Source organism: Tauraco erythrolophus, chromosome 22 (assembly GCF_009769465.1).
Source record: "Tauraco erythrolophus isolate bTauEry1 chromosome 22, bTauEry1.pri, whole genome shotgun sequence".
Lineage (NCBI taxonomy): Eukaryota > Metazoa > Chordata > Aves > Musophagiformes > Musophagidae > Tauraco > Tauraco erythrolophus.
Genome location: NC_141486.1, coordinates 9,433,071 through 9,457,150, shown reverse-complemented (window position 1 = coordinate 9,457,150; position 24,080 = coordinate 9,433,071). Strand labels below are relative to the sequence as shown.

The following is a 24,080-nucleotide window of genomic DNA, read 5'->3' as shown; positions in this document are numbered from 1 at the left end:
AAGATGAGTGTTCAGCAAGGCGCTGTGCCTTGAGAAATATCCACTTTATTTGGTGTTCTAATAAAAAGGAATGAGGAAAAGGAACACTTTTCTTAGGTTTTCTTGATTAACTGCTCTCTATTTGCCTGTCCCATACCCATATCTAGTCTTAGGGTGTCTGCTTGCCTTTGCACCCAAGTGAGTGATATTCCAACACCTCTATAAGGTGATATATTTACGATATATTTAAGACTTGCTCATTTAGATTTTTGAAACAAAATCCACCTTTTCTTAAAAAAAAACCCAAAACATATTTACAAACATTAAATCTGCCACAGGCTTATACTATATTTTACATGATACACAGAAAGAGTGCACATCAATATAAAAAAAGATGCATCACTCCAGACTAACAAGAACCAAATGTTAACGTTTCACAGCACAGACTCGCCTGTGCTGTCCTTCGCCCTCCTGTTTAGCCAGTCCAGCATCCCACCAAAACCAGCAGCACTTTCCACTGAGCACCCAGCAGTCGTGCTGCCAGAGGAGCTGGATCCGGGCGAGCACGTGGAGGTGGCAGCGTTACAATGCTCCATCATCTCACTCAGGGGGTCTGCGTTACTAGACACACCTTCTTTAAAACAGGCAGGCCATCCTTAAAATAAGGATGTGGTTTACAAGCTTATATTGGCATTTATTTCCTACACAGTTACTCAAATGCAAACACGAAAACAAAAAAACAGTAAAGATATTCAAAGAAAAATTAAGTCTCCTTTGTGTAGAAACTCCACAGTTATGGGTTTGGTATATACTCCATAGTTACGGGCTTGCTCTCTTAAAAGTTTGGCAAATACACTTTTTTGGTGGGGGACAGTATTCATGCTTTGTAGGGTTTTTTTTTTTTCAGCTTAGAACCTGTTCTTACAGGTCTATAATCCTGATTTTTTTTATCATAAAAATCATTTAAATATATATTTTTTTATATATATAAAAACAAGAGAACAAAAAATTTCTATTATCAAGGCAAATGTACAACTATATAATACTGAAATTTAAACAAAGATTCATGACTGGTACCATAAAATGTCCTCTCAGATATAATAGCAAAGGAAACATTTTAAAGTACATCTCAAACATCTGTCCATATTTAATTTTCTTTTTCCCCCCTAAGAAGCAGTTTTTTTAGTAAAATTTTCCTTCCCCTTTTCTTTCTCACCTCTCTTTCTGAGTTGAAAGAGAAAAAAATAAATTAATGGCATTCCAGAATCACAAATCGCTGCTTACAGCTTTACATAAACATTTCCTCTCAAATCAAACACAGTGAACTCCCCCAAACAAAAGAGAACATCCTATAAAAACCTAATTTTTTGATTTCTTGAAACACAACTGGTGTCCCATATTGAGTTCTTAACAATAGAAGATATAAATAAAAAGGCAGTGTTCTCATGTAAAATAAAAAGTACATAAATAAATACTAAAAAAAAAGGAATTAATTTGTCTTTTTAATTTTTTTTATAAAAACATATTTAAAAAGGATCCTTTAATAAAAGCATCCAATGTCCTTTTAAAAAAAGATCTCCCTCGAGCTTCTAACTCCCACTGAGCGCCAGCGTCTCTGAAACACCGTCTTTTACTTGAAGGCTTCGGGGATGTGTCCCATCTGTGACTGCATACTGGTGGGAGGGCTGGAGATGCCCTCGGACCAGTCGGACACGTTGGAGTGAGGAGACGAGCTGGACCACTGGTCCGGCGACTCCGGAGACGGTGTTAGGAAAGGGTGGTCGGGCACCTGGAGCTGGTGGCTGGGGGTGTTGTCCAAGGGGGAGGAATAACTGTGCTGGGAAGGTGGAGTTAGAAACTGCGTGGTGGTCATGGGCTGGGCGAGGGAGGATGGCAGAGATGTGGGCAGCATCTGGGAATCTTGAGGCAGGATCGTGTGGACTGCCATGGTACTGCTGCTCACCGGCTGCATGTCGGGCTGGCTCAGCTCGGTACCAAGAAAATTTTGGCCGATGTGGCCGCTCGCGTTGGAGCTGGGGTTGTGATGCTGCTGCGGCTGCTGCTGCTGCGGCTGCTGCTGGGGTTGCTGCGGCTGCTGCTGTGGCTGCAGGTTTTGCTGCTGGAGCTGTTGCTGCTGCATCTGCTGTAGCTGCTGGCTCTGCATCAGGTGAGGCTGGGAAGCCAGGCGGGTGTTGGGCATGGCCTGGTAGCTCATCATCTGCGACAAGCTTGTGGTGGGCAAGCCGTTGTGCAGGGAGGTCATCATGCCGTGTTGAAGGTTTTGCGTCTGCTGATGCGCCCCTGGTTGCATGTTGCCTCTCATGGGGTTGTACTGATTCTGGACCATGCCATTCTGCAGCCTGGTGAGCCAGTCACACTGCCCGTTCAGACCCGCTGCTCCGCCAACGGAGAAGTTCATCGGGGCATTGCTCATCACCGTGCTGGGGCTGGAGACGGGGAGGTGGGAGAGACGCGGTGGCACCGAATCGAAGGCCATCCTGCTGGAGTTTCCCATGGCCATATCCTGCTTCCCTGCCATGTTGAGGTGATTGATGCTCATGTGGGCATCAGGCATGCCTGGCAGATGATTCAGAGGCATGGAAGGGGACTGCTGAAATGGAGAGGTCATCAGCGGAGGAGAGGCAACATCCGACAGGTACCCATGGGGCGATTCCAGGGAGTCCACTGGAGACAACACGCTGGAGTTGTCAAGCAGACATCCTTTTCCATCTTGTGATTTTTTCCTCCGGGCTTTGAGGTCTTTGGCATCCTTGCCGTTGCAGCTCAGGCCCTTGGTACTCGGCTTCCTGGCCTTCTTGCCCTGGACGGCAGGTTTCAGGTTGCCGATGTAGCTGTTGGGAGAGCAGAGCGGTGGGGACAGCGTGGGTGCCCCCAGTGGGCCGTTGTGCAGCGGTGGGCTCCGCACCAGGTTGTACTCGTCCAGCAGCCTCACGATGTCGTGGTGCATGCGCTCCTGGGCGATGTCCCGCGGGAGCCGGTCCATGTGGTCCGTGATGTCGCGGTTGGCAAAATGGTCCAGCAGGACCTTGGCGGTTTCATAGCTCCCTTCTCGGGCTGCGAGGAACAGTGGGGTCTCCTCCTAGAAACCCAGCAAAGATGGTTAGGTTTAAGTTCACAGATTCTCCTGGCTAACGCTATCCTGAGCTCCATGGCCAACGCCAGGCAGTTGGGTGGCACTGACAGTAATCATCTCTCCTTTGGTGAGGTTTTGCTGCTGCTTGTTCCTACCCTGCTGAGCCACGTCCTTCTACTGGTATCAAGCCAGAAACCCTACAAGTGACCCAGAACATGAGAGAAGATGGCCACACTAACACTGTATCATAGTGCTCACCAAGCACCGCACAGCCCCTCAACATCACCCATAGGACCAAATCCCACAATGCTTCTTCCAGCTAAATCCAACAGCTTAATCCACAGCAGAACAATCCAATCAGAGTCTCAGTGCCAGACAGCGTTGTATTTTAGGCAAAAATTACCCTTTAAGTGACTCCCCAAACGGCTCTTTCCTTGCCTACGTCAGCCCAGAAGACTCCTACCTTATTGTTCTGCATGTCCTTATTGGCACCATTCTTCAGGAGGACCACTGCGGCTTCAACGTTGTTCACAGCAGCTGCCCAGTGCAGTGCCGACTTGCCTATGGAGGAAGACCATGAAACACAACACGCATTAGCGAGTGGTAAGAGTACGAGCAAGCAGCTCTTCCCTTCCACCTCTGAGGGAGCTTGTGTTTTGGTCGCCTGCAGTACCTAGATCATCCACGGCATTGACGTCTGCATGGCAGTTGATGAGATCGTCCAGCATGCCCTCCACAGCCAAGCGAGCGGCCAAGATCAGAGGAGTGGTCCCGTCGTGCATTCGGGCGTCGAGGTCGGTTGCCCTGTTCCTAATCAGGATCTGCCACGACAAGGATCCAAGCACAGGAAACACAACCGTTAGGAGGGACAGACAGCAGACACCCCTGGCACCCAGGTGTCAGGATCTGCAACCCCATTTCCAGAGGCTGGTCCCTCCAGTCCCTGCTCCCAGCCCAGGGGTGCACATCCGAGGGCAGCTAGGGGGTTGCTGCTTTGCTGTGCCCTGCTCTGAGACAACGGGGGCTTCAATTTTCAAGACTTTCACGCTGCACCTTGCCAGGACAAGCTGGAGACCCTGCGCCAAGCTCAGTGTGTGACTGACAACACGTCGCACCACTGTTTCCCCAGAAAACCCCGCGACTGACGGCGAAAGCATCGATTACCTGGAAAACTCCTTGGGCATCGGCAGAGACGGCGGCGTGGAGGGGCGTCCTGCCCATGTTATCCTGGATGTTTGCATCCGCACTGGCTTCCAGCAGGCGCTTGGCAGCGTCGGAGCGGGAGTACCTGGCAGCCAGGTGAAGCGCCGTCTCGCCGGTGCGGTCAGTCTGGTTGTGTAAGCTGGCGCCTTGGTAAATGAAATCCGAGATGACGGCGGGAGCATCATCTTCCTCTTCGCTGTTGCCGGTCTCCAGCCCTCCTCCGCTGCACGAGGCGATCATAAGGGGGGTGAAGCCGTCTGAAAGGCACAGGGGAACTCGGTGAAAAAAGGCTTTTTACCCTTCTGTAATGCAGGCGGCTCAGCAAGATGTTCTGTCTGCAATAGATGCTTATTCTCGTGGGTGCATCAAGACTGAGCTCCTGGCTGGTTCTAAACATCAAACACGAATATCCTTCCTCTGATATGGATCTGAAATTCCTTAGTGGCATCTCACCACTCGCTGCTTTTCCTATTTCAGCTGCTGGCTTGCACACTAACATGTAAGGTGCAATTTATAAGGAAGGCTGCTCAAAGCAACTTGAGCATGGTACAGCGCAGCCTTAAATATTTTCATTATTTCAGAGGACAATTTCACAGATGTGGAGAAGACCAAATGTTTGTAATAACTTAAAAGCCTATTAGCTATTAATATAGTGAAAAACCTGAAAAGAAGATCGTGAAATGTGCAGTTTGGTGGGAGGAGAGGAATCTAGGAGTGGCGGAGAGACAAGGTGGATGATTTAATAGGTGCTTCTGTATTCTCCGATTTCTGTCTCAGTGTTTAAACAAAAGAGATCTCATGAAAGCAATATGTGTCAGGGTCTGTCTCCAAATCACGCACAACAGCAACCACACGACGCAGACCAGCTAGCTGTGACTCCGGACTAGCACGAGACAGGCAGGGCTGTCTGCGACTGCTCCTCTGCAAGGGGTGAGGGAGGATTTTAGATTATCTGACAAGCAGAATTGAAAGGAGTCCACCTTACCGGGACCTCTGACATTGACATCCATACAGTCTGCATCGATTTCCCCCTGCGGTGGAGTAGGAGCCATGGAGGATATGCGCAGGTCAGCGGCATCCAGGTGCTGCTGGGTCCACTGCCTGTGATCCGTCTGATCGTCCGTGTCAGGCAGCATCGCCTGCTCCTCGAACTGCGGAACGACAGCGGGCCGTGAGCATCGGGCAAAGTGCAGGAGGCAGGGCGGGAGGAGGGGGCCCAGCTCGAGGGTGGGAAGTTCTGCGAGTCTCAGAGGTGCGTTTGCCACACGCAAAGGCGCTGGCAGCAGCGATGCGCAGGGCACACCGGGTCCCCGAGGGCCCCTCTGCTCCGCTGCTTTCCGCAGCGCTCTGCCCCTTGCAAGACAAAACCCAGCGAGTGACTACTTGTGGCACAGAAAGGGAACGTGGCAGCGAGCTTACCCTGAACTTCTTGGTGTCCAAGGTCTCCTCATCGCCCCACTCGTTTTGGTTGTCATCCATCAGAGTGCCGTCTGAAGCATTTTTGAGGGGTCTTTAAAAATAAAACCATACAACAAATTAGCTCCTCTGCAGGAGCTACTCTGTGATGGACTGTGTTTATCTACATGCACAATCTGAAAGAAGAACCAATAAGGCAATCTCCAGGAGGTTCCCCTCTGGTTGCCTTTCACTTTTTACCAAGTGCAAACGGACCACGAAGCATTTAAAAAACCTCTTCCAGGTGGGAACACTCTTTTCCCCATGCAGAACTTTAAGAAACCTGATTTTTCTCCTCCCTGCTACGCCAATACGATGCACTGGAGAACAAAACTCAGATGGGTTCTTTCAGAAGAGCCCCGAGTAGCCCTGCTGCTCTGTGTTTAACGAGTTAGTAAGCAAATTACTCACTTCAGTCCGACAGAATCCTCCCCAAGTGGTTCTCGTCGCTTCTTCTTGCTCGACTCTGTCACTTTGAAGCCTTCTGGGAACCAAAGCTGCCCATGCTCCCTGCGCCGCTTACGAGACACCAGTACTCCCACTCCAATGAAAGCAAGCAAGACCAGCGCAGCCACCACCACGTACATAGGATACAGCTGGGAGTTCTTCGTGGGTTCAGCTGTTTCACCTACAAAACAGTGGGGCACAAAGAGACGCTGAGACATTAAGCTGCATAGCAAACCAGTGACAGAGTGGAAATGAAGGAAAATTAGTTAATAGAGGTACCTAAGGCTGATCTAAATCAGCCCCCCCAAAATAAGGTCATTTTATACGCTATTAATCAGAATTGCAAACTATCGGCAAATTCTCGGCTGCACAAGCCAGCCTGCACCAGGAGACAGCTTCACTTTTTTCTCCTTTAAGGAAAAGGATTAGCAAACTTCAAATCATTGCGCTTGCATTGAGCTGTTAAGACAAAAGGATTTAGGGGGGATTTTCAAGATACAAACTTCAACTCTTTGCATGTCACTGATTGATTTGAGCTGCTTGGGTTTTCTTTTTCTTTCCTTTTCTTTTTTTTTTTTTTAATAACTTTTATAGTGATAATGATTTTGAAATAAACCTGGAATAAGCAAAAATAAAAAGCTGGGTTTGAAATTTTTTTAAGAACAGACTTAAAGAAAAAAAAAAAGATGCAAGGTTATTAAAACCAGACTGTCCTCAAGTGCAGCCAGCTGACAGATAGCTCAACATGGATAAGGCTGGAAAGTTTTGGCTCACTCTCCTCCCCAGCCGACCAGCCGTACTTACTTTTAACAGCTTCTATTTTGTAGGGTATGTTCAGGTTGCCAAGGGAGGCCAAGGCACCCAGGAACGCCGCCACATCGGTTGCACTCTGGAAGCACTGGGAAGACGACTGGATGCACTGGCGGTTATCAATTTCCAAGTAGACGATGGATCTGTGTGAGAGAAGGGTCCATGAGAAACACGGTGCAATGACCATGCTGAGAAGACAGATGAGCCCTGTCCCCCTTACCTCCTCAACTCCTCATCAGAGGGAATCAGAAGGTGGGAACCCATCTCCTTGCTTCCCTGTGGCCCAAGCCCTGCAGCTCACACTCATGGTCTATTAGATTTGCCTCAGTTAATACTATGAAATCCAACTCCTTATCTACAGGAACGGAAGGGAGTCTCTGCTTCGCAGTGTTTTAAAATTACCCAGACACTACAGTATCTTAACTAATGCTGTTTGGGAGCCTTCAGATCTTTCCACATCAGTTTCGCTCCTCTAACTCCTCTGCTTTCGGTGGCTTTTGATTGAGCCCACAGAGAGGGAGAAGGTCAGATCTATATGTTTATACCAAAGATCTCCAAACACGGTCTGCAGTAATTGAGTTTTACAACAAAGCTCTAGAAAGCATTTCCCAGGGAGAAACTGAGGCTTAACTTAATGACTTCCTGAAGTCAGCCAGTCGGTCAGGCCAACCTCTGCTTCCACGTCCCACCCAGCCCAGCCCCAGCTCCCAACAATACACAGGACTCCTTCAATCCTGAGAGTCGGCGCAGCATTGTATCGGGGATTCCTGAGCGATCACTCGCTTTTCCCACATGAGAGCAAAATCCGGTTTCTGTTCACACAGAAAGCAACGTCTAAATACAATTATCTGGCCAACATCCTTCCCTTTATAGTGTGTTACTATTATCAACACAGAGAACAAAAGCTGCACAGTGACAAAGGAACCCGTTGGTCCCCCTTACCCTCTGATGTCCATCTGATCGAGCTCTCTCTTCTGCCTTCTGCCAGCCCTGGAGTAGAGGCTGCTCTTTACTTTGTTGATGACAGCACTAGACATATCTGACCAGTCCTCTGTTGACCTCTTGATGTAATGCTTTTTCAGCTCCTCCTCATTGCCATAGTATGGAAAGATCATATATTCTCCCTTGGGGTTCTTCTTGAAGACCACATTGGTGTGCAGCACACGGCTCAGCTCCCGCAGGAAGTTGATGGAGTTGTTCTTCAGGTTCTCGGGAGTGATTCGGACCACCACCACCAGCGTGCCATCTGCAAGCTTCTCTGGCATGTTGTTTGCACAGTCCAGACCATCCCATTCGCACTCAAAATTATTGCAGCCCTGGTCACAGTGACCATCTGAGAAGTGATCTTTGCAGTACTGGTCATACAGAGGGCTGGGCAGAAGAAAAAGAAAGGCAGAAGAATGAATTAGACCAAGTACTGCATGTACTACCTATCTGCTGAGAAAATAAGTGGTGGTCCATGAGGACCTCTCTTTTGTATAAATATTCCTCATCCTGATAGACACTAAGCCTGTTTCATGCAATGCTGTGAAGCACTCACCTCTGCCAGCGAAGGACAGCAGCTGCTAAATTGTAAGTTGCAATTTAGATGTCAAAAAAAGGGACAAATTACTGTGGCTCAGAGAAGACATGGGGATACGGAATAGTTACTCAGACCAGAGTTTGTCCAGAAATTTGGGATTAAGTTCCTGCCGTTGCCAAAGACAATGTTTAGTAAATGCCTGGATGTTAACATCATCATGTTTTCTGGCTGCTCTTCCATCTGGGGTCTCCCTACGCTGAAATTCACTGTGTTACTACTCTGAGTTGGAGAATTCACTTCTGTGGCGTGACACAGGCAAAGACAGGGAAGCCATCCGGAACGAGCCAAACCCAGAGAGCTTCCAAGTGTATGTAAACTCAGTAAGACCACAGGGAAGTGTGGCTGCTTGAGCTGCAGCCCTATAGGCAGCAGGACAGAATGTAGAGAGTGAGCAACAGGTCTGCACTTAGGAGCTTTAGCAGAGCAACCAGAAAATACCCCCAGAGGACCAGCACAGAGGTTGTGGCTTTAGAACAAGAGGGTCAATGAGCAAGTCACTTACTTGCACTGCCCTTCGTATTTCTGGCAGTCAAATCCATCGTACAGGCAGCCTGCATTATTGCACTGAGAGTCACACTTGCCATCGTTGAAGTACTTCCAGCACTGCAGAGACTGGGAGCAGTTCTTCCAGGGGTCGTTGAAATTGAGGGAGCAGTCGCCGCCGTCCCAGCCGCAGGCATGGTTGTTGCATTTCCCATCGCAGATCTTGTTGCCGGCATAGCCCGCGCAAACTGCAATCTCACACTTCTCCTCGATTTTGGGTGGGATGATATCCTGCCCGATCCCACCTTGGAAATCGAAGTCGAGGATGTGGCAGTTGAGGCCGTTGAAGTTGGCTGGGCAGTTGCACCGGTAGTAGGGGGAGGCGTCGCTGAAGAACTCGCAGGTGCCCCCGTTGTAGCAGGGGCTGGATGTGCAGGGGCTGCTGGCCGGGTACTGGCACTCGGGGCCCGTGAAGGCCGGTGCGCACATGCACTTGGAGCTCTTGTGGATGGAGATGCAGGTGCCACCGTTCAGGCAGTGCAGGTTCCCACAGGTGCGGGAGTCGTTCTCGCAGGTGGCACCCACGAATCCCTGGGGAGGTGACAGCAAGGAGGGAGTCACAATCACTGACGCTGTCCTACAAGCAGCCCAAAACATGTGTGTGCTCTGGGAAAGTGGGCACAAACCCAGTGAATCAGGGCACGGCTCTGGCGTGTCCTCAGAAACCAGTGATGGGCAAGAATAATCCAGAATGTAAGCCCCGTCAGAGCATCCCCCTCAAAACGAAGGGAGGGCTTCTCCATAGCTGCCTGCTCCACCTTTAGGTGGTGCAAATAATGGTCAACCAGGCAGGAATCCCTCCTACAGAGCTGTGCGTCATACCTGCGGGGCTCAGCCACCTCCTTCTTCCTGACCCTGACCCAGTCTCCTTGCAAGTGAGGAGGGTATGCATACATGGATATACCTCCTCGGAGCAAAGCATCTTCCCCTCCACACCTACCCCTGGCTATCCCAACTGGGGAAGCCTCAGGGGCTATACTGGCCCCCTTGACTGCCCCTCTGTGCAAGGGGGTGACCTGCAGGGCCTGTGCAACATCCCACTCCCAGAGCTGGAGCGGAGCAGGTACCTACCGGGGGGCATTTGCAGATGAAGCCACGGCCGGTGTTGCTGGCAACCGCGCACGTTCCACCGTTCCTGCAGGGTTTGCCTTTACAGCCGTCCACCACAGTGTCGCAGCGACGGCCTGGTGAGGGAGAGGAGCGTGTGAGGAGCAGAGGAAGGTGTGCGAGATGCTTGGGGTGGCTGGGGGCTGCAGGGCTGGGCACTGGGAGCAGCGGGGACGTGGCACTCACCTGCATAGCCAGGTCGGCACTCGCATCTGTAGTCGTTGACCCGCTGCACGCAGTTCTGGGTGCCGCGGGCGTCGCAGGGGTTGGACAGGCACTCGTTGACGTCTCCCTCGCAGCGCTCCCCTACAAAGCCAGGGGGGCAGATGCAGCTGTAGCCACCTACCCGATCCGTGCACTTGCCATTGTTAAAGCACTTGGGCCCCAGGGTAACAGGATCAAAGAAAGGGCTGCAGTCATCCACATTGATCTCACAGTGCACCCCTAGAGAAACGGGGGAACAACCCACACAGCTCATCAAACAGTATCGGGGTGCCCGGCGGTCCCTTGTGTGAGCCTTCCCTGCCAAGGGGCTGAGCCTGACCAACTCAATGGCAGTCTGAGCCGCCGCGCTGGCAGGAGGCACGCAGCACCGCGCAGCTCGCGTCCAAGGTTGCGTGGCCTTGATGGCTAAGCTCGCGAGCAAACGCAAACCCCTCCTGTTGCATTTGCTTCTGCTAGCCCGAGCAGCTAATGAGCAGATACTGAGGATATCTGCACTCAGCCCACTAATGCCCCAGCCTGGGGAATTAATTTACCTTGAGTTCCTCTGGGGCAGGAGCATTTGTAGGTATTGATGAGATCGATGCAGGTTCCTCCATTCTGGCACGGGTGGGACAAACACTCATTGATCTCCTCTGAGCAGTTAACTCCATGATAACCAGCCACACACTATAAGGAGGAAGAGGGGAACTATCAGAGGGGTCCACTCAGCTCCCACGTGGCTGCAGGAGCACAGCCAGCACCCCAGCCTTCAGCCCAGTACAGGGGCACCGAGCCAGCCTGGAGCTGGGGCAGCTCCTTGGGCAGCAGGAACGCAGTAACTAGTGCTTTCTCCCTGTGCATCTCTGCCCCCACAGCACCCACCTCGCAGGAGTAGCCTCCCAGGTAGTCTGTGCAGGTGGCTCCGTTCTGACACGGGTTGGGGGAGCACTCGTCCACCTGCTCCTCGCAGTAGCTGCCAGTGTAGCCGGCCTGGCAGCGGCAGAAGTGAGTGTTGCCGGTGTCCACGCAGAGCCCCGAATTCCTGCAGAGATGTGCTACATCGATACCTGCCGGAGAGAGCAGAGTGAGCTGGGGGGACCTCGGTGACACCCACGCACCACAGGGCCATGTCCTGGCCACCGCGCATCCCACTGGGGATCGCAGCCAGAACTGCAGCCTCGGGGGGTGCACGTTACAGCAGTCCTTGAGATCGCTCCGGTTGTGCCAAAGATCCCCACCAAGAGAACTGAGCGTGTCCCTGCTCAGAGCCCAGCACGGGGGGCAGCAGGGGACCCCACTGTGGCCCCACAAAGCCGTACACATGGCAGAGACTTACCTTGCTGCTTAGCAGCCACCTCGCAGGACACGCTGGGGACATCGCAGTAGAGCCCCGTCCACCCGCTGTTGCACTCGCAGCGGTACAGGTTGTTGGTCTGCCAGCATTTGCCTCCGTTTTTGCAGGGAGAGGAGTCGCACCAACGCACCAGGTTCTGGGGAGAGCAGAGCAAGAGAGGGGGGTCAGGACTCAGCACGGCTTCTGTGGAGACCGCAGTGACCCCCCACATCCCCACAGGCGGCACGCATGGGCAAACACTGGGGTCAGCAGCCAACCGCTCATGGCTCCTCTACCTGGCAGTTGAGCCCGGTGTATCCCTGGGGACAAGTGCACTTGTACATCCCATAGCTGTCCTGACACGTGCCCCCGTTCAGGCACGGCTTGGAGTCGCACTCGTTAATGTCATGCTCGCAGTAGCTGCCCGTGAAGCCGGGTGGACAGACGCAGGTGAAGGTGTTGATGCCATCCACGCAGGTGCCATCGTTGAAGCAGGAGCTGGGAACACACACATCACATCCCAGTGAGTCACCTCTGCTCATGCTCCATGCCAAAGCCCCCACAAACCGGCCCAGGGCTACAGGGCAGCGCAGGGACATCAGCCCCGTGCTCTGGCCCCGACAAAGGCCGTGCCCGCGGCAGGCGCCGTGCCAGGTTGTACCTCTCCGTGCAGTCAGGTGTGTTGTTCTCGCAGTGGATGCCGCTGAAGCCGGAGGGGCAGGTGCAGGTGTAGCTGTTGACGCAGTCGGTGCAGTTGGCGCCGTTCTTGCAGGGGTTGCTGGCACACTCGTTGATGTCCTCCTCACACTTGGGCCCACGGAAACCAGCCAGGCACTCGCAGAAGAACGTGCCAACGCCATCGGAGCAGGAGCCGCCATTGTGGCACGGATCTGGAGAGGAAGGATGTGCGTGTGAAGACGCAGTGGGTCCCAGCCATGGTGCAGCAGCCCTGCCCAGGACCTGCCTCACAGCACTGGCCCTGCACATGTCCCCTGGCTGCGTGGAGGGATGGGACAGAGCCCATGGACAAGCAAGAAGCCAGGCCAGCCCCATCAGGGGACAGGGCACATGGGACACACTTGCTCACCGCCCGCACATCACTCCCTACCCCAGCTCCCACCCGGCCTCGGACTGACACAGCTACACTGGGACGTGCTTGAGGTGGTCCAAGCCAGAGCCACAGTCGGGGCTTGCCCACGCACGGGGAGGAGGAACCCGGCCCCAGGAAGGGGCAACTGGAGCTGCTGGCTTGGGGGCCAGGCTGAGTGAGGTCCCCAGTAGTGGCCCATGCTCTTACTGGGCTTGCAGTCGTCGATGTCGGTGTCACAGTTGCGGCCAGTGAAGCCGGTTCTGCAGGAGCAGCGGTAGCTCCCGTTGGTGTTCTGGCACGTGGCCCCATTGCGGCAGGGGCTCTTCACGCACTCGTTGATGTCGATCTCACAGGTCTGACCTATGGGACAGAGCGGGACAGGGACCACGTGGGCTGAAGGTGCTGGCAAAAGCCCTGGGGATGATGATGATGATGACGACGACGACATCTTGGGCACTGCTCACACCATGGTGGGAGCCCTCGCAGCAAACTGCCCTCACCAAGGGGTGCAGGCGATGGACTCACCCCATCCACCCTGAGGAAGGTCAGGACCCTCCCCTCAGCCGGGCACCGTGCAGGGCTGCTCCCATCCAGCAGGGCACGCAGGCAGCCACCTGCCCGCTGCCCCCTGGCCACACTCCACCCCCTCCACCTTTTACTCCCTGAGCAGCCGAGGAGAGCAGGGTGTGCCAAACCCCGAGATGGGCCATGCCCCTACCTTGCCAGCCGGAGGGGCAACTGCAGGAGAAGCTCTTGTAGTCTTCTGACTCCCGGCACTCGCCACCGTTCTTGCAGGGGCTTCCAGCGCAGGGGGCCAGCACATCCTCACAGGTGGCTCCTGCACAGGCACAAGGACCTGCTGACATCCCCTCTGAAACAGGTGGCCCAAGATCCCCCTGCCCCTGTCCCAGGCTGCTGCCATCCCTGGGGCAGGCTCTGGGCTTCCCCACTGCCCTGGGGCGGCCTGGCTGGGGCCATTTCCTTCATCCCTGGTCCCCCATGACCCCAGGCCCCCCATCAATCCTTTAAGCCCTGGCAATCCGGGCTGCATTAAAGCACTGCACACTTCCTTTGGCAGAAAAGCGCTGCTCGGGGTGTCTTTCCCCCTTTGTGCTCCCCCCGTCCCACTCAGCCGCTTTTCCTGTTTACGTCCAGCCAAGGGACACGTTCCCTCCAAACCCTTATCTTCCCTGTCAGCCAGTATCTCCAGAACTGGCCTTTGCTATTTTCCAGAGCCTTCCCCTCCCTGCCTGCCCCGTCCCCGTCCCCTCAGGGGTTTCTATGGCCACTGCCGAGGGCAGGAAACAGCTCATGGCTTCCTGCAATTGTGCACCGGCTGCCGCTCTGCGCGAGCGGAAGCGAGAGGCCGGCAAACAGGAATTGGCTCAGCAGAATCCCCCATCCCCTCGGCCTCGGCTCGCTTTTTCCAGCACGAGCATCGTGGCAGAAGAACGGGGCCGCCGGCGGCGCTGGCCCCCCGGGGTGGTGGGGTGTGAGTGGGGCGGCCGCCTGGTGCTGCTGCCCCAGGCGCAGGCTGCGGCCAAGCCACCACCTCGCTAGCCTCCAGGAGGAAGAGGAGGAGGGAGGAAGCTCTGGTTGGCTGCTTCCCAAAGCTCCTCCAAATTTCCTCCAGCTGTGCTGTGGCATGGGAGGTGGAGCCACGGCCACAGGCAGCCCCATGGCAGGGCAGCGCAATGGAAGCCCCCACGCTTGGTGCCAGCTCATTGCACATGCAGAGGGACCGAGTTGCTGTCACGTCTGGAGCAGCAGCCCCACAGACCCCTGGCGAGGGCCAGGGGGGCACAGGGTGCTCCCCCTCACCTGTGTAGGGCAGGAGGCAGTTGCAGGTGTAGCCAGCAACATCATCGATGCACGTGCCCTGGTTCAGGCAGGGGTTGGAAGCGCATTCGTTGATATTGGTTTGGCAGTTGGGTCCTGTGTTAAGAAAAACAGATAAAAGCAGCTGTGATGGAGGTGTGCTGGTGGGAGGGGGCTGAGGGTACGGCGGGGATGTGGTGACCCACCCATCACCCTGGAAGAGCCTCCTGCTCTCAGCTCCAGCCACAGACACCCAAACTCTGCCGAAGGTCCCCAGGCTGGCTGCTCTGCCACATCTCCCAACCAGACCTGGGGTCTCCACCATCCCTGCAGCGAAGCCTCCAGCCCATCTAGTGCCATGGGGACACCCACCCACAGCTCCCACCCCGGCCCCAGCACAGGGGTGCCAGAGCAGCGTCCCTGGCTGTGCCCTTACCACTGAAGCCCTCCCTGCAGGTGCAGATGTAACCACTGGTCATGTCCTTGCAGGTGCCACCATTCATGCAGGGATTGGATTCGCACTCGTTATTGTTAATGTCGCAGTTTGTCCCGCTCCAGCCTGGGTCGCAGTCACACCTGTAGCTTTGGGGAAAAATTGGGGCATAAACCACAGGATCTGGTCCAGCCGCGCCCTCCTGGCTACACCAGCTGTCATTCACCCAGCAAACCCAGCTTCTCATCATGCCCCTGCAGGGAAACATCCCCTGGCACTAGCACAGAGCATGGAGGAGCACCGGCACGAGGGACAACTGCTCGCCCTGCTTCCAACCCCGACTCTGCTGGGTGGCCCTTTGGCCCCAGCAGCCCCCGCACCCTCCAGCCTACCCGTTCAGCCCGTCGTGGCATTTCCCGTGGATGCAGGGGTTGCTATTGCACTCATTCACTTCGGACAGGCACTTGGGGTCGTGGAAACCCTCGGGGCAGAGGCAGGTGAAGCCGTTGATGCCATCCTTGCACGTGCCCCCGTTGTGGCAGGGGTTGCTGGAGCACTCGTCAATGTTGATGTTGCACATGCGCCCTGGGAAAGAAGAGGGAGTGAGGAAACGGTACCCCATAGGATGCATGGCACGGCACGGTGGGTGCGTGCCACCTCTGGGGAGCACCCACCAGGCAGACCTTCCTCCAGTCACCCAGCCAGAGGCTCAAATCTCCGGGCACACGTGTGCTGGCTGCATAGGAGCAGGCTGCCCTCGGGTAGGGTGACTTCACACCCCTGCATCGCCCGCCTGGCTTAATTAAACACGACTGGGAAGAGGCTGTGCTCTGGGCTCGTTTGGTCCAGGAGGGAATAACGAAGGGAGCCAGTTTCAGCCTGTAACCCTACCTGCCACCACCGACAAAGCCGGGCTTTATTGTGGCTCGGGGCAGGCAGGAGGACAAGGGGCCATGCGAGTGGAGAGAGGCGGGGGCTGCTCCCATCAAAGCCCTCCGCCATTTCCAGCAGCCATCAAACAAACCAGTCGGACAAGGCGGCAACCTGATACCCATGGGAGTGGGCGCAGCGGGAGTCAAATTCGCGGCACCAGACACTCTTTTGATTTCGGCCTGAGCAGGGGTCACCCTCTCGAACGAGCAGGAGCACTGGAGGGTGCAAAACCTCCGGCAAGTGGGATGGCAGCACCTCCACTCCTTGCTGCACCCTTGTCCCGGCTGCACGGGGCACCACCGGCTGCAGCCATGTGGGCACAGGGGACATCCCAAGGCTCCCTGGCACAAGGCTGGATCTGGAGCAGGGGTTTCTGCCATGCCCTGCTCTCACCTGTGTACCCCGGCTCACAGGTGCACTCGTAGCCGTTGATCTTGTCGATGCACTTGCCGTAGTCGCAGGGGTTGCTGGCGCAGTCGTCCAGGTTGATCTCGCAGTTGGGCCCTGGGGAGGAGAGTGGTGCCATTAGGGGGTCCCCGGCCCCGCTGACGAGGCACAGCGAAGCCCGCCGGCACCAACCGCCGCTCCGCAACAAAGCTCCGCCACCACAAGCGGCTCCCCGGCTCCGGGCTGGGGCGCGGTTCCTGTGAAAGCCGGGCACCAAACCGGGAGAACTCGCCCTCACCGAGAAGGCTCCGGGCTGGCTCCGGCACCACGGCGGCTGCTGGAGGAAGCCCAGGGCCAACCCAGGGTGCTGCGTGGCACCACCAACCCACGTGGAGCCCCAGGGGGGTCTCTCTCGCTCACCTGTGGTCCCTTTGAGGCAGAGGCAGTTGTAGGCGTTGTTCCTGTCCTGGCAGGTGCCCCCGTTTTTGCAGGGCTGGCTCTGGCATTCGTTGATGTTGATGTCGCAGCGGTGGCCCGTGTAGCCCGGCTGGCAGAGGCAGGTGAAAGCGGCGATGCTGTCCTTACAGGTGCCGTAGTGGCACGGGTCAGGGTCGCACTCATCGATGTCGATCTCGCAGTGGGCGCCCGAGAAACCTGCCGCCAGTGGGACGGACGCAGGGTCAGGATGGGGCACACGGGGTGAGGATGGGGCACATGGGGTGAGGATGGGGGACGCTTCTTCCCACACACCGGGGTGGCTTGACCTGCCTACCCACGAGCCCCTGGACCCCCAGGAGCGGGGCACAGCAGGGAGCACCCTGGCATGCTGGCAGTGGGACTGGGCAGACCCCGGCTCGCGGGCTTTGTCCCGGGGCGCACAATGACCTGCATTAAGCTGCCTCAGCTCAGGAGTGGGGCCCCGCGCTCGCCCGCAGCTCGTCCCGGAGTGTGCGGGGGGGCCGGCCACAGGCACCCCCGAATAATAACCCCCCCGGCAGATCCCATTCTCCCGGCCGGCTCCCTCCTCGCCGGGTTTGGGGGTGGAGAGCCGAGGACAAAGTACAGCTTTGACTAGACCCCGCCAAGCCCACATAGCAGCTTTTCATCGGGGCTTGGCATTAGCAAGACACTAATTAGAGGCCATTCAGCTGGAAGATTTCTGGCGGGAGCTGCTCCACAAAAGAGCCACTGTTTGCCACCGGGGCTCAAGTCATCATTTTGTGCAAACCGCTCCTTGGGTTTCGGTCGGCGAGCCCCCGCAGCCCTGCACCTTGCGTCCCCATAGAGGCAGCTTTATTCCTTCCTTCCTGCCGTCCCCCTCGCTGCCGCCCGCCACCGAGGTGGGGAGCACGGCCGGACGGCTGCTGCTGGGCCACACCTAACGAGTGCCAGGCTCGTTATGCCCGCTCTGGGGCCAGCGGGCAGCAGGGCTCAGCTCGCTCCGCCACCGCCTGGGAAAAGGATGGTCCCTGTCCCTTGGGATTCCCACCAACCAGAACCAACCCTGCTGCCGGTGGGCTTGGGGACTCCCCTGCGGCGGGTGCGTGGGGAGGTGGGCACCTGTTAACAATTTGGCAATGTGGTTTTATGGCACCTCATGGGGCGGAAGGTGGCTTGTCCCTGCCTGGCAGGGTGGGACACCCAGAACCCCCGGGATGTGGGGACCCCTCACCTTCAGTGCACTCGCAGCTGTAGGTGTTGGGGCCGTCCACGCACTTGGCACCGTTCTTGCAGGGGGTGCTGGCACACTCGTCGATGTCGAACTGGCACAGATGCCCGTTGAAGCCTGGAATGGAGGGAGGTGTCACGTCCCCACGCAGCGGCCGGACCCGCCAGCCTCCCCTCGCTGCCAGGCAGATCCCGCCAGGCCCCCCCGCATCCCGGCCGGGGCGCCGGGTTTCCATGGGGACGGCTCCTGGGGGCCCTGAATGCGGGGCTTCGGGGCTTCGACCCACCATTGAGAGCATCTTATTTACATCTCTAGAGGAGCAAAGTCTCTGAACTTCAAAACCTCCTTTCACAGATTAACCGTCTCCCCATTCTCCGCTCCACCCCGTGACTTTGACACTGCATTCAAAGCTGCTGGTGCGGCCCCCCCGGCCCCCCCCCAGCCCTCCTTCCCAACCAGGAGCCTTTTCAAGTGCAAAGCCATGGGGTTTAATCCTCCCTCCCCTCTCCCATGGGCTGGACCAAGCGGCATCGCCTGCGTGAGACTCGGCCCCTCGCTGCAACGGGGGAACTCTCCACCAAAAGCGCCGAGAGGCGCTGAGTCCCATCTCCTCGTTTCAAGGGGCTCCAAAATTTCAGGAGCCCATTTTTGGCTCCTTCCCAGCTCAAGCCAGGATGCATCACAGCTTTGTTTCTGCCACGATGGCAGCGGGACGGATGCCGCGTACCGGTGGGGCACACGCAGTGGAACTCATTGATCTTGTCGAGGCAGTTGCCGTTGTGCAGGCAGGGGCTGCTGGCACACTCGTCCGTGTTGATCTCGCAGTAAACCCCCTCGTAACCTGCGGAGAGACCCGGTGCACCGTCAGCGCTGTGGCACGGGGCCGGCACAACGCGCGGGATGGGCAGGACACCAGGGCATGTTTGGTCCCCCCGTCTTTACAAGGGCAGCTCCTGTGCTACAGGTGGTGGGACCTGATGCACAAGCTGCTCCGTGGTTGTCCACCCTGGATCTCCCTGCCCTTGGCTTGATTCAAGCCAGCAAGGACGGCAAGAGGAGGAGTTCAGAGCGGGGCTGATGGTGCCCAACTCTCACCTCCCGTCCCCCCACTGCTGCAGGAGACAGCGTAATCTTTACCAACGTCTTCCTTTTCAGTGCAATCCCCAGACACACGCACCTCCTGCGGCTCCTCACCCAAACCAACACTGAGCAGAAGCTCGGGGCACCCAGAGCCCTCCCACCGCTCACACCCAGCACCAGGACAGGGGTCCACAGCGCCGCCCACCCACCGGGCATGCAGATGCACTGGAACTCTCCAATCTGGTCCAGGCAGGTGGCATCGTTCTGGCAGGGATTGGAGAGGCACTCGTTGACGTCGATCTCGCAGCGAGGGCCCGAGTAGCCTTGCAGGCACTGGCACTGGAAGGACCCCTGGGTGTTGATGCATTTCCCTGCGTGCTCGCAAGGGTTGGCTCCTGCAACACACAAGTGGGGCTCACAGGACACGCTCCCGGCTGCACGTGAGCTCCCGGCTGCACCGGCGCTTTCCCCAGCTGCTCCTCTGCAGCCCGCAGGAGCTCAGCTCCAGCGCTCACCCAGCGAGCACTCGTCCACGTCCTGGTTGCAGGCTGGCCCCATGTACCCTGAAGGACACGTGCAGATGGCTTTGCCGTTGACGGGGTTGGTGTCGCAGTTGGAGCCCTCGTTGCAGGGATTGCTGATGCAGGCGTCATCGAGGTGGCACAGCAAACCTGGGTGGCAAAAGGCAGGTGCACGTCAAGGGTGATGGGCACGCAAGTCATCATGCACCAAGACCTCAGCTAGGAGCCAGGGGACATGCAGGGAGATGGGATGGGGCCTCACCTGTGCGGCCGTGGGGGCACTCGCAGTAGAAGGAGGCCACCCGGTCGTGGCAGGTGGCCCCGTGGAAGCAGGCGGCCATGGCACAATCGTCAATGTTCTCGCTGCAGTCCTCGCCTGTCCAGCCGTTGACGCAGACGCAGTTGTAGCCGCCGTGGTTGTTGTGGCAGGTGCCCCCGTTCTGGCAGGCGTTGGGCATCAGCTGGCACTCATCCACGTCCTCTGTACAGTACTGACCTGCCAGGAGGTGAGGCACCCGTGTGAGGCTGGCGCTGCCCAGCTGCTGCAAGCTCCGCGAGCATCACTGCGAAGCACGACAGCTCTCCCCACCTGCTCCACGGCATCCGCCAGGGCAGGATCCGTCCTCCCAGCCCAGACCCACGCACCCTTGCTGCCAGCAGCAATGTTACCTGTCCACTCGGGTGGGCACTGGCAGTTGTAGGTGTTGACGCCATCCACGCAGGTGCCCCCATTCTTGCAGTTGTTTCCCGGACAGTCATTTATGTTCTCCTCACAGTTCTGGCCTGTGAACCCTGTGCAGAGGAGACATCTGCCATGATGCCGACCGACCAACCGGCTGTGCCACTGCCTCAGCCCCCCACCCCACCCCGCCGATGGCAGTTTACTCGTTATCAGGTGCTGAATGTGCGCCAGGCGATCCCAGCCCGGCTTTGAAGCCAGGTGCCCACTTTCATCCCCAGCCCTGTCCTGCCTCTGCCGGGTTTTGGTTCTGCCGTGCAGGTTTCCCTACCAGGGTGCCATCGCCAGAGCCTGGCAAGCGGCAGCAGCTTCCTCCGTGCAGGGCAGACAGTGCGTCCCTGGCACGGGGCTCGCCTGCCAAAACCCCTGGCTCCACAGACGCTCGCCCAAAGCGGACGAGGATCCGGCTCCACGGCAAGCCCGGCTGAACCAGGGCTGCTCCCACGATGGCTTGCGGCACCCGGTGCTGAATCACCAGCTTTTAATTTCGCACGTAAAGAGTCTCATCAGCAGCACTTCCCCGGAGGGGTTCCAAGTCCCTGGCAGGGTGAAGCACTGCGCTAACCCCGGCCCTCCTCCGGCGCGGTGAGCCCAGCTGCTCAGGTTTATGGTATCGCTTCCACCTGACGGTGCAGCACACATGGACACCGTGCCACCCCAGCTTCTCCCTGCAGCAGGAATGACACAGCTAGGCCCTTTTCAGGGCATCTGCCAAGCCACCCTGTCCCCCTCCAACGCCACTTGGGTCAAGAGCTGCATTTACTCCAAGACCCCCAAAGCCCCCTATCCAGCTGCTGTCTGGCAGCTCCTTCCCAGCCCGCTCAGGCACTCAGGGTCGGGATGGCAATGCCAGCCCATGGCAGCTCCCCACGGTGCCGGCGTGCACCTGCAGCTCCCCTAAACTGCCCAAGGCGTTCTGCAGGTCCAGACCAGGCTGCTCCCACGCACAGGCAGCAGCGCCTTCCGCCTCCCAGGAAGGGCCCTGGTGCCCAGGCTCACCCTCAGTGGGACCCTAGACCCTGGCCCAGCTGGGGGTCTGCCCCTCGCTCTCTCCGAAGGGCCATGTTTTCTTCTCCCCCATAACCTCAGCCCCATCACACGAGGAGCAGCAGCAGCAGCTATTTACGACTGCTGGTTGGCATCCAGAGCCGATAACATTGATTTGTGCCTCACTTTTAAGCAGCTGGGCTGAGACTGAACAGCAATAACTGGCAATGTCCTCGCTACCAGGATTAACTCATTTTGAACCATCTGAATGAGTAATTAGTCCTGCAATTACTCTAAACTCAGGGTTACATTCTACAGCGATGGCATGATAAAACAGCCGAGATTAGTTTAACTTGGAGAAACTCGGTACCGCCAGACCTCTCCTCTGCGGGAATGAAAAGGGGACATTGTTTCAGGTCTGCTGTGCTGCATACCAGCGTATCAATCACCCTCTTATCATGAGAAACAGCCCCCAGTCCCTCCTGCCTCTACCCGAAGCTGATGCAGCTCCTGCAGCGAGCCACACCGGGTGGTGGAGGTGCAGAGGGACCCCGCTGCATTCCCCCGGAGCAGGGGCCGTGCCGTGCCACCCCGTGGGAGCCAAACCAGCCTGTGCAGCACCCACATCTCCTGGAAGTGGCCCATGAAGCCGCAGCTGGGCGTGAAAGCGCCAATCCCGGCCGCAGCAGGGATGTTCCCCAGGGCCACACCTCACCCCGATGTGTCTGACGCTTGGGCTGCTCCAGGGAAAAGTGCCTTGTCAGCAGAATGGCAGGGCAGGGCCAGCACCGCTCCTCCTACCCCCTCCACCTGCCTGTCCCTCTGGCAATGCTGCTCCGTCGAGCCAGGGCTTGGAGCTGCTCCTGCAGAGCATTGCCCCTGGGAAGCTCCTGGCCATGCCAGCTCATCCCGTACGGAAAGGCTTCCTTCCCTGGCACTACTCACCTAGTCCACCCCAATGCCTTGCTGCCCTAAGGACAGGAGCTTTGCTCCAGCCTGGGTGAGCAGGCACAGAGGGAAAGCAGGAGATCCAGCAGGGCCCTGCGTATTCTGGATGGTTAACTAGTCTCCTGAGTTATTACAGCCAAAAGCTTTGGGAAAGGGGTTGAACCTCCGAGCCCATGTCGGAGATCAAGATGAGATCCCCCGTGCTGCCCCGTGGGGATTGTGCATCTTCCCCCAGTACTGGGCTGGGCTGCCAGCAGGATGCAGGTACATCTGTGCCAGCTGGGAGACCCCAACCCTACCCTGATGCCACGTCCCCAGCATGGGAGGGAGGCTGGAGATCCCTGCAGCGATGCCAAGCACCACCCAGGGTGCAGAGCAGAGGAGCCACCTACTCCTTGTCCTGCCTCGGCCCCTGCGTGGCTACGGGTGACCAGGGGAGACCAAAGCAATCCCAAGGGAGACTTCTCAGGCAGCGCTGCACTGCCCACAGTTTCCTTCCAAGAGAGAGGGTGGATGCGCTCCCTCCACGTCGGCTGCAGCTGGCAAGCGTGGCTGGCTCGGGTGGGAAATGGCACTCGTCCCCCAACTAACACAGCCTGGTCTGAGCGTGGCTCTGGGCTGTGCCGGCCGCCCATCGGCAGGAAACTCCGTTATTTCGTTTCTCTAGCCAGCACGGGGCCGGGGGGAGCGTGGGGCCATGCTCAGCCCCTTCCGCTCCCTGCCCCGACCGCGCTGCAGACCGCTGCCCCAGGGCAGAAGCGAAAGGGCTCGCCGGGGTCAGGGGGCCCTTCTGCAGCTGCTTTTCCTTCCCTCAGCGTGCAGGGTGCCAAGCTCCTGCACAGGGTGCTGAGCTCCCAGGCAGGGTGCTGAGCTCCTGGGACAGCCCACTCCTGCAAGAGCCCTTCATTTCAGAGGCTGTAATTTGGCTGGGCTGCTCCAGCGCTTGCTGGAGAGAGCAACAGTGAGCACGGAGAGGGTCTCCCTTCCCCAACTCCTTTCGCACTCGGAAACTTTCCAAAATAGCTATTCCGGCCTAATTATTCCATTCTGGAAGTGGATTAAGCTAAAGCGGAAAAAGGCACTCTTATTCTGGAATATGAGCATCCGCACAGGGGCCTCTGCTGAAACAGTTGTTTTGGAAGAGCTATTTTGGTGGATCACCAAGTACGAAAAGCCCCCAGCTGACCTCTCGTCTTCAGGCATCGCTGCCCAACGTCCTCCCAAACGCACGCGGCACAGCGAGCCCCCCAGAGCCGTAACTTGGGGAAAGATCGGGCATTACTTATTTAGGGGCGGGCAAAGGGGCTGCAAGAGGGTCCCTGGTCCCCGTCCCCCCGCCTCAGAAGCAGCCCTACCTGGCAGGCACGTGCAGTCGTAGGTGGTGTCTCCGATCTGGCGGCACGTCCCCCCGTTCTGGCAGGGCGAGGGGTTGCAGGGCACGTAGAGGTGCTCGCAGTTGGGCCCGGTGTACGCCGGCTTGCAGGAGCACTGGTAGGTGCCCACCTCGTTGGTGCAGCTGCCGCCGTTCTTGCAGACGAGCGGTGAGATGTTGCACTCGTTCACGTCCTGCTTGCAGTTGGCCCCGTGGAAGCCGGCGGTGCAGCGGCAGATGTAGTGGGCTTCGAAGGGGACGCACTGGCCCCCGTTGGCGCAGGGGTTGGAGGCGCAGGGGTCAGCCTGCTGGCAGGTTTTGCCTGGAGAGGGCAGGGAGGGAGGAT

The 24,080-nt window shown here is 57.2% G+C and overlaps 1 protein-coding gene across 1 annotated transcript in view; it reads right to left on the bottom strand.

Annotated features, from left to right (window-relative positions):
- Window positions 1–1,567: 1,567 nt before the first annotated feature.
- Window positions 1,568–24,080, bottom strand: part of NOTCH1 (notch receptor 1) — a 42,444-nt gene continuing 19,931 nt past the window's right edge. Inside the window, exons 4-34 of the mRNA XM_086625418.1 lie at window positions 23,718–24,056; window positions 20,358–20,480; window positions 19,951–20,184; window positions 19,683–19,838; window positions 19,377–19,562; window positions 18,815–18,928; window positions 18,091–18,204; window positions 16,839–17,072; window positions 16,425–16,535; window positions 15,491–15,683; window positions 15,102–15,247; window positions 14,669–14,782; window positions 13,566–13,685; window positions 13,055–13,207; window positions 12,419–12,647; window positions 12,054–12,255; window positions 11,761–11,914; window positions 11,307–11,491; window positions 10,979–11,111; window positions 10,407–10,664; window positions 10,185–10,297; window positions 9,073–9,644; window positions 7,931–8,359; window positions 6,983–7,131; window positions 6,143–6,359; window positions 5,696–5,786; window positions 5,262–5,427; window positions 4,238–4,533; window positions 3,747–3,894; window positions 3,537–3,634; window positions 1,568–3,079 (exon numbers count right to left, since the gene is read on the bottom strand). Coding sequence (XP_086481544.1) covers window positions 1,610–3,079; window positions 3,537–3,634; window positions 3,747–3,894; window positions 4,238–4,533; window positions 5,262–5,427; window positions 5,696–5,786; window positions 6,143–6,359; window positions 6,983–7,131; window positions 7,931–8,359; window positions 9,073–9,644; window positions 10,185–10,297; window positions 10,407–10,664; window positions 10,979–11,111; window positions 11,307–11,491; window positions 11,761–11,914; window positions 12,054–12,255; window positions 12,419–12,647; window positions 13,055–13,207; window positions 13,566–13,685; window positions 14,669–14,782; window positions 15,102–15,247; window positions 15,491–15,683; window positions 16,425–16,535; window positions 16,839–17,072; window positions 18,091–18,204; window positions 18,815–18,928; window positions 19,377–19,562; window positions 19,683–19,838; window positions 19,951–20,184; window positions 20,358–20,480; window positions 23,718–24,056 — 7,247 coding nt within the window. The 3' untranslated portion in view covers window positions 1,568–1,609. The remainder of the gene's footprint in view (window positions 3,080–3,536; window positions 3,635–3,746; window positions 3,895–4,237; window positions 4,534–5,261; window positions 5,428–5,695; window positions 5,787–6,142; window positions 6,360–6,982; window positions 7,132–7,930; window positions 8,360–9,072; window positions 9,645–10,184; window positions 10,298–10,406; window positions 10,665–10,978; window positions 11,112–11,306; window positions 11,492–11,760; window positions 11,915–12,053; window positions 12,256–12,418; window positions 12,648–13,054; window positions 13,208–13,565; window positions 13,686–14,668; window positions 14,783–15,101; window positions 15,248–15,490; window positions 15,684–16,424; window positions 16,536–16,838; window positions 17,073–18,090; window positions 18,205–18,814; window positions 18,929–19,376; window positions 19,563–19,682; window positions 19,839–19,950; window positions 20,185–20,357; window positions 20,481–23,717; window positions 24,057–24,080) is intronic.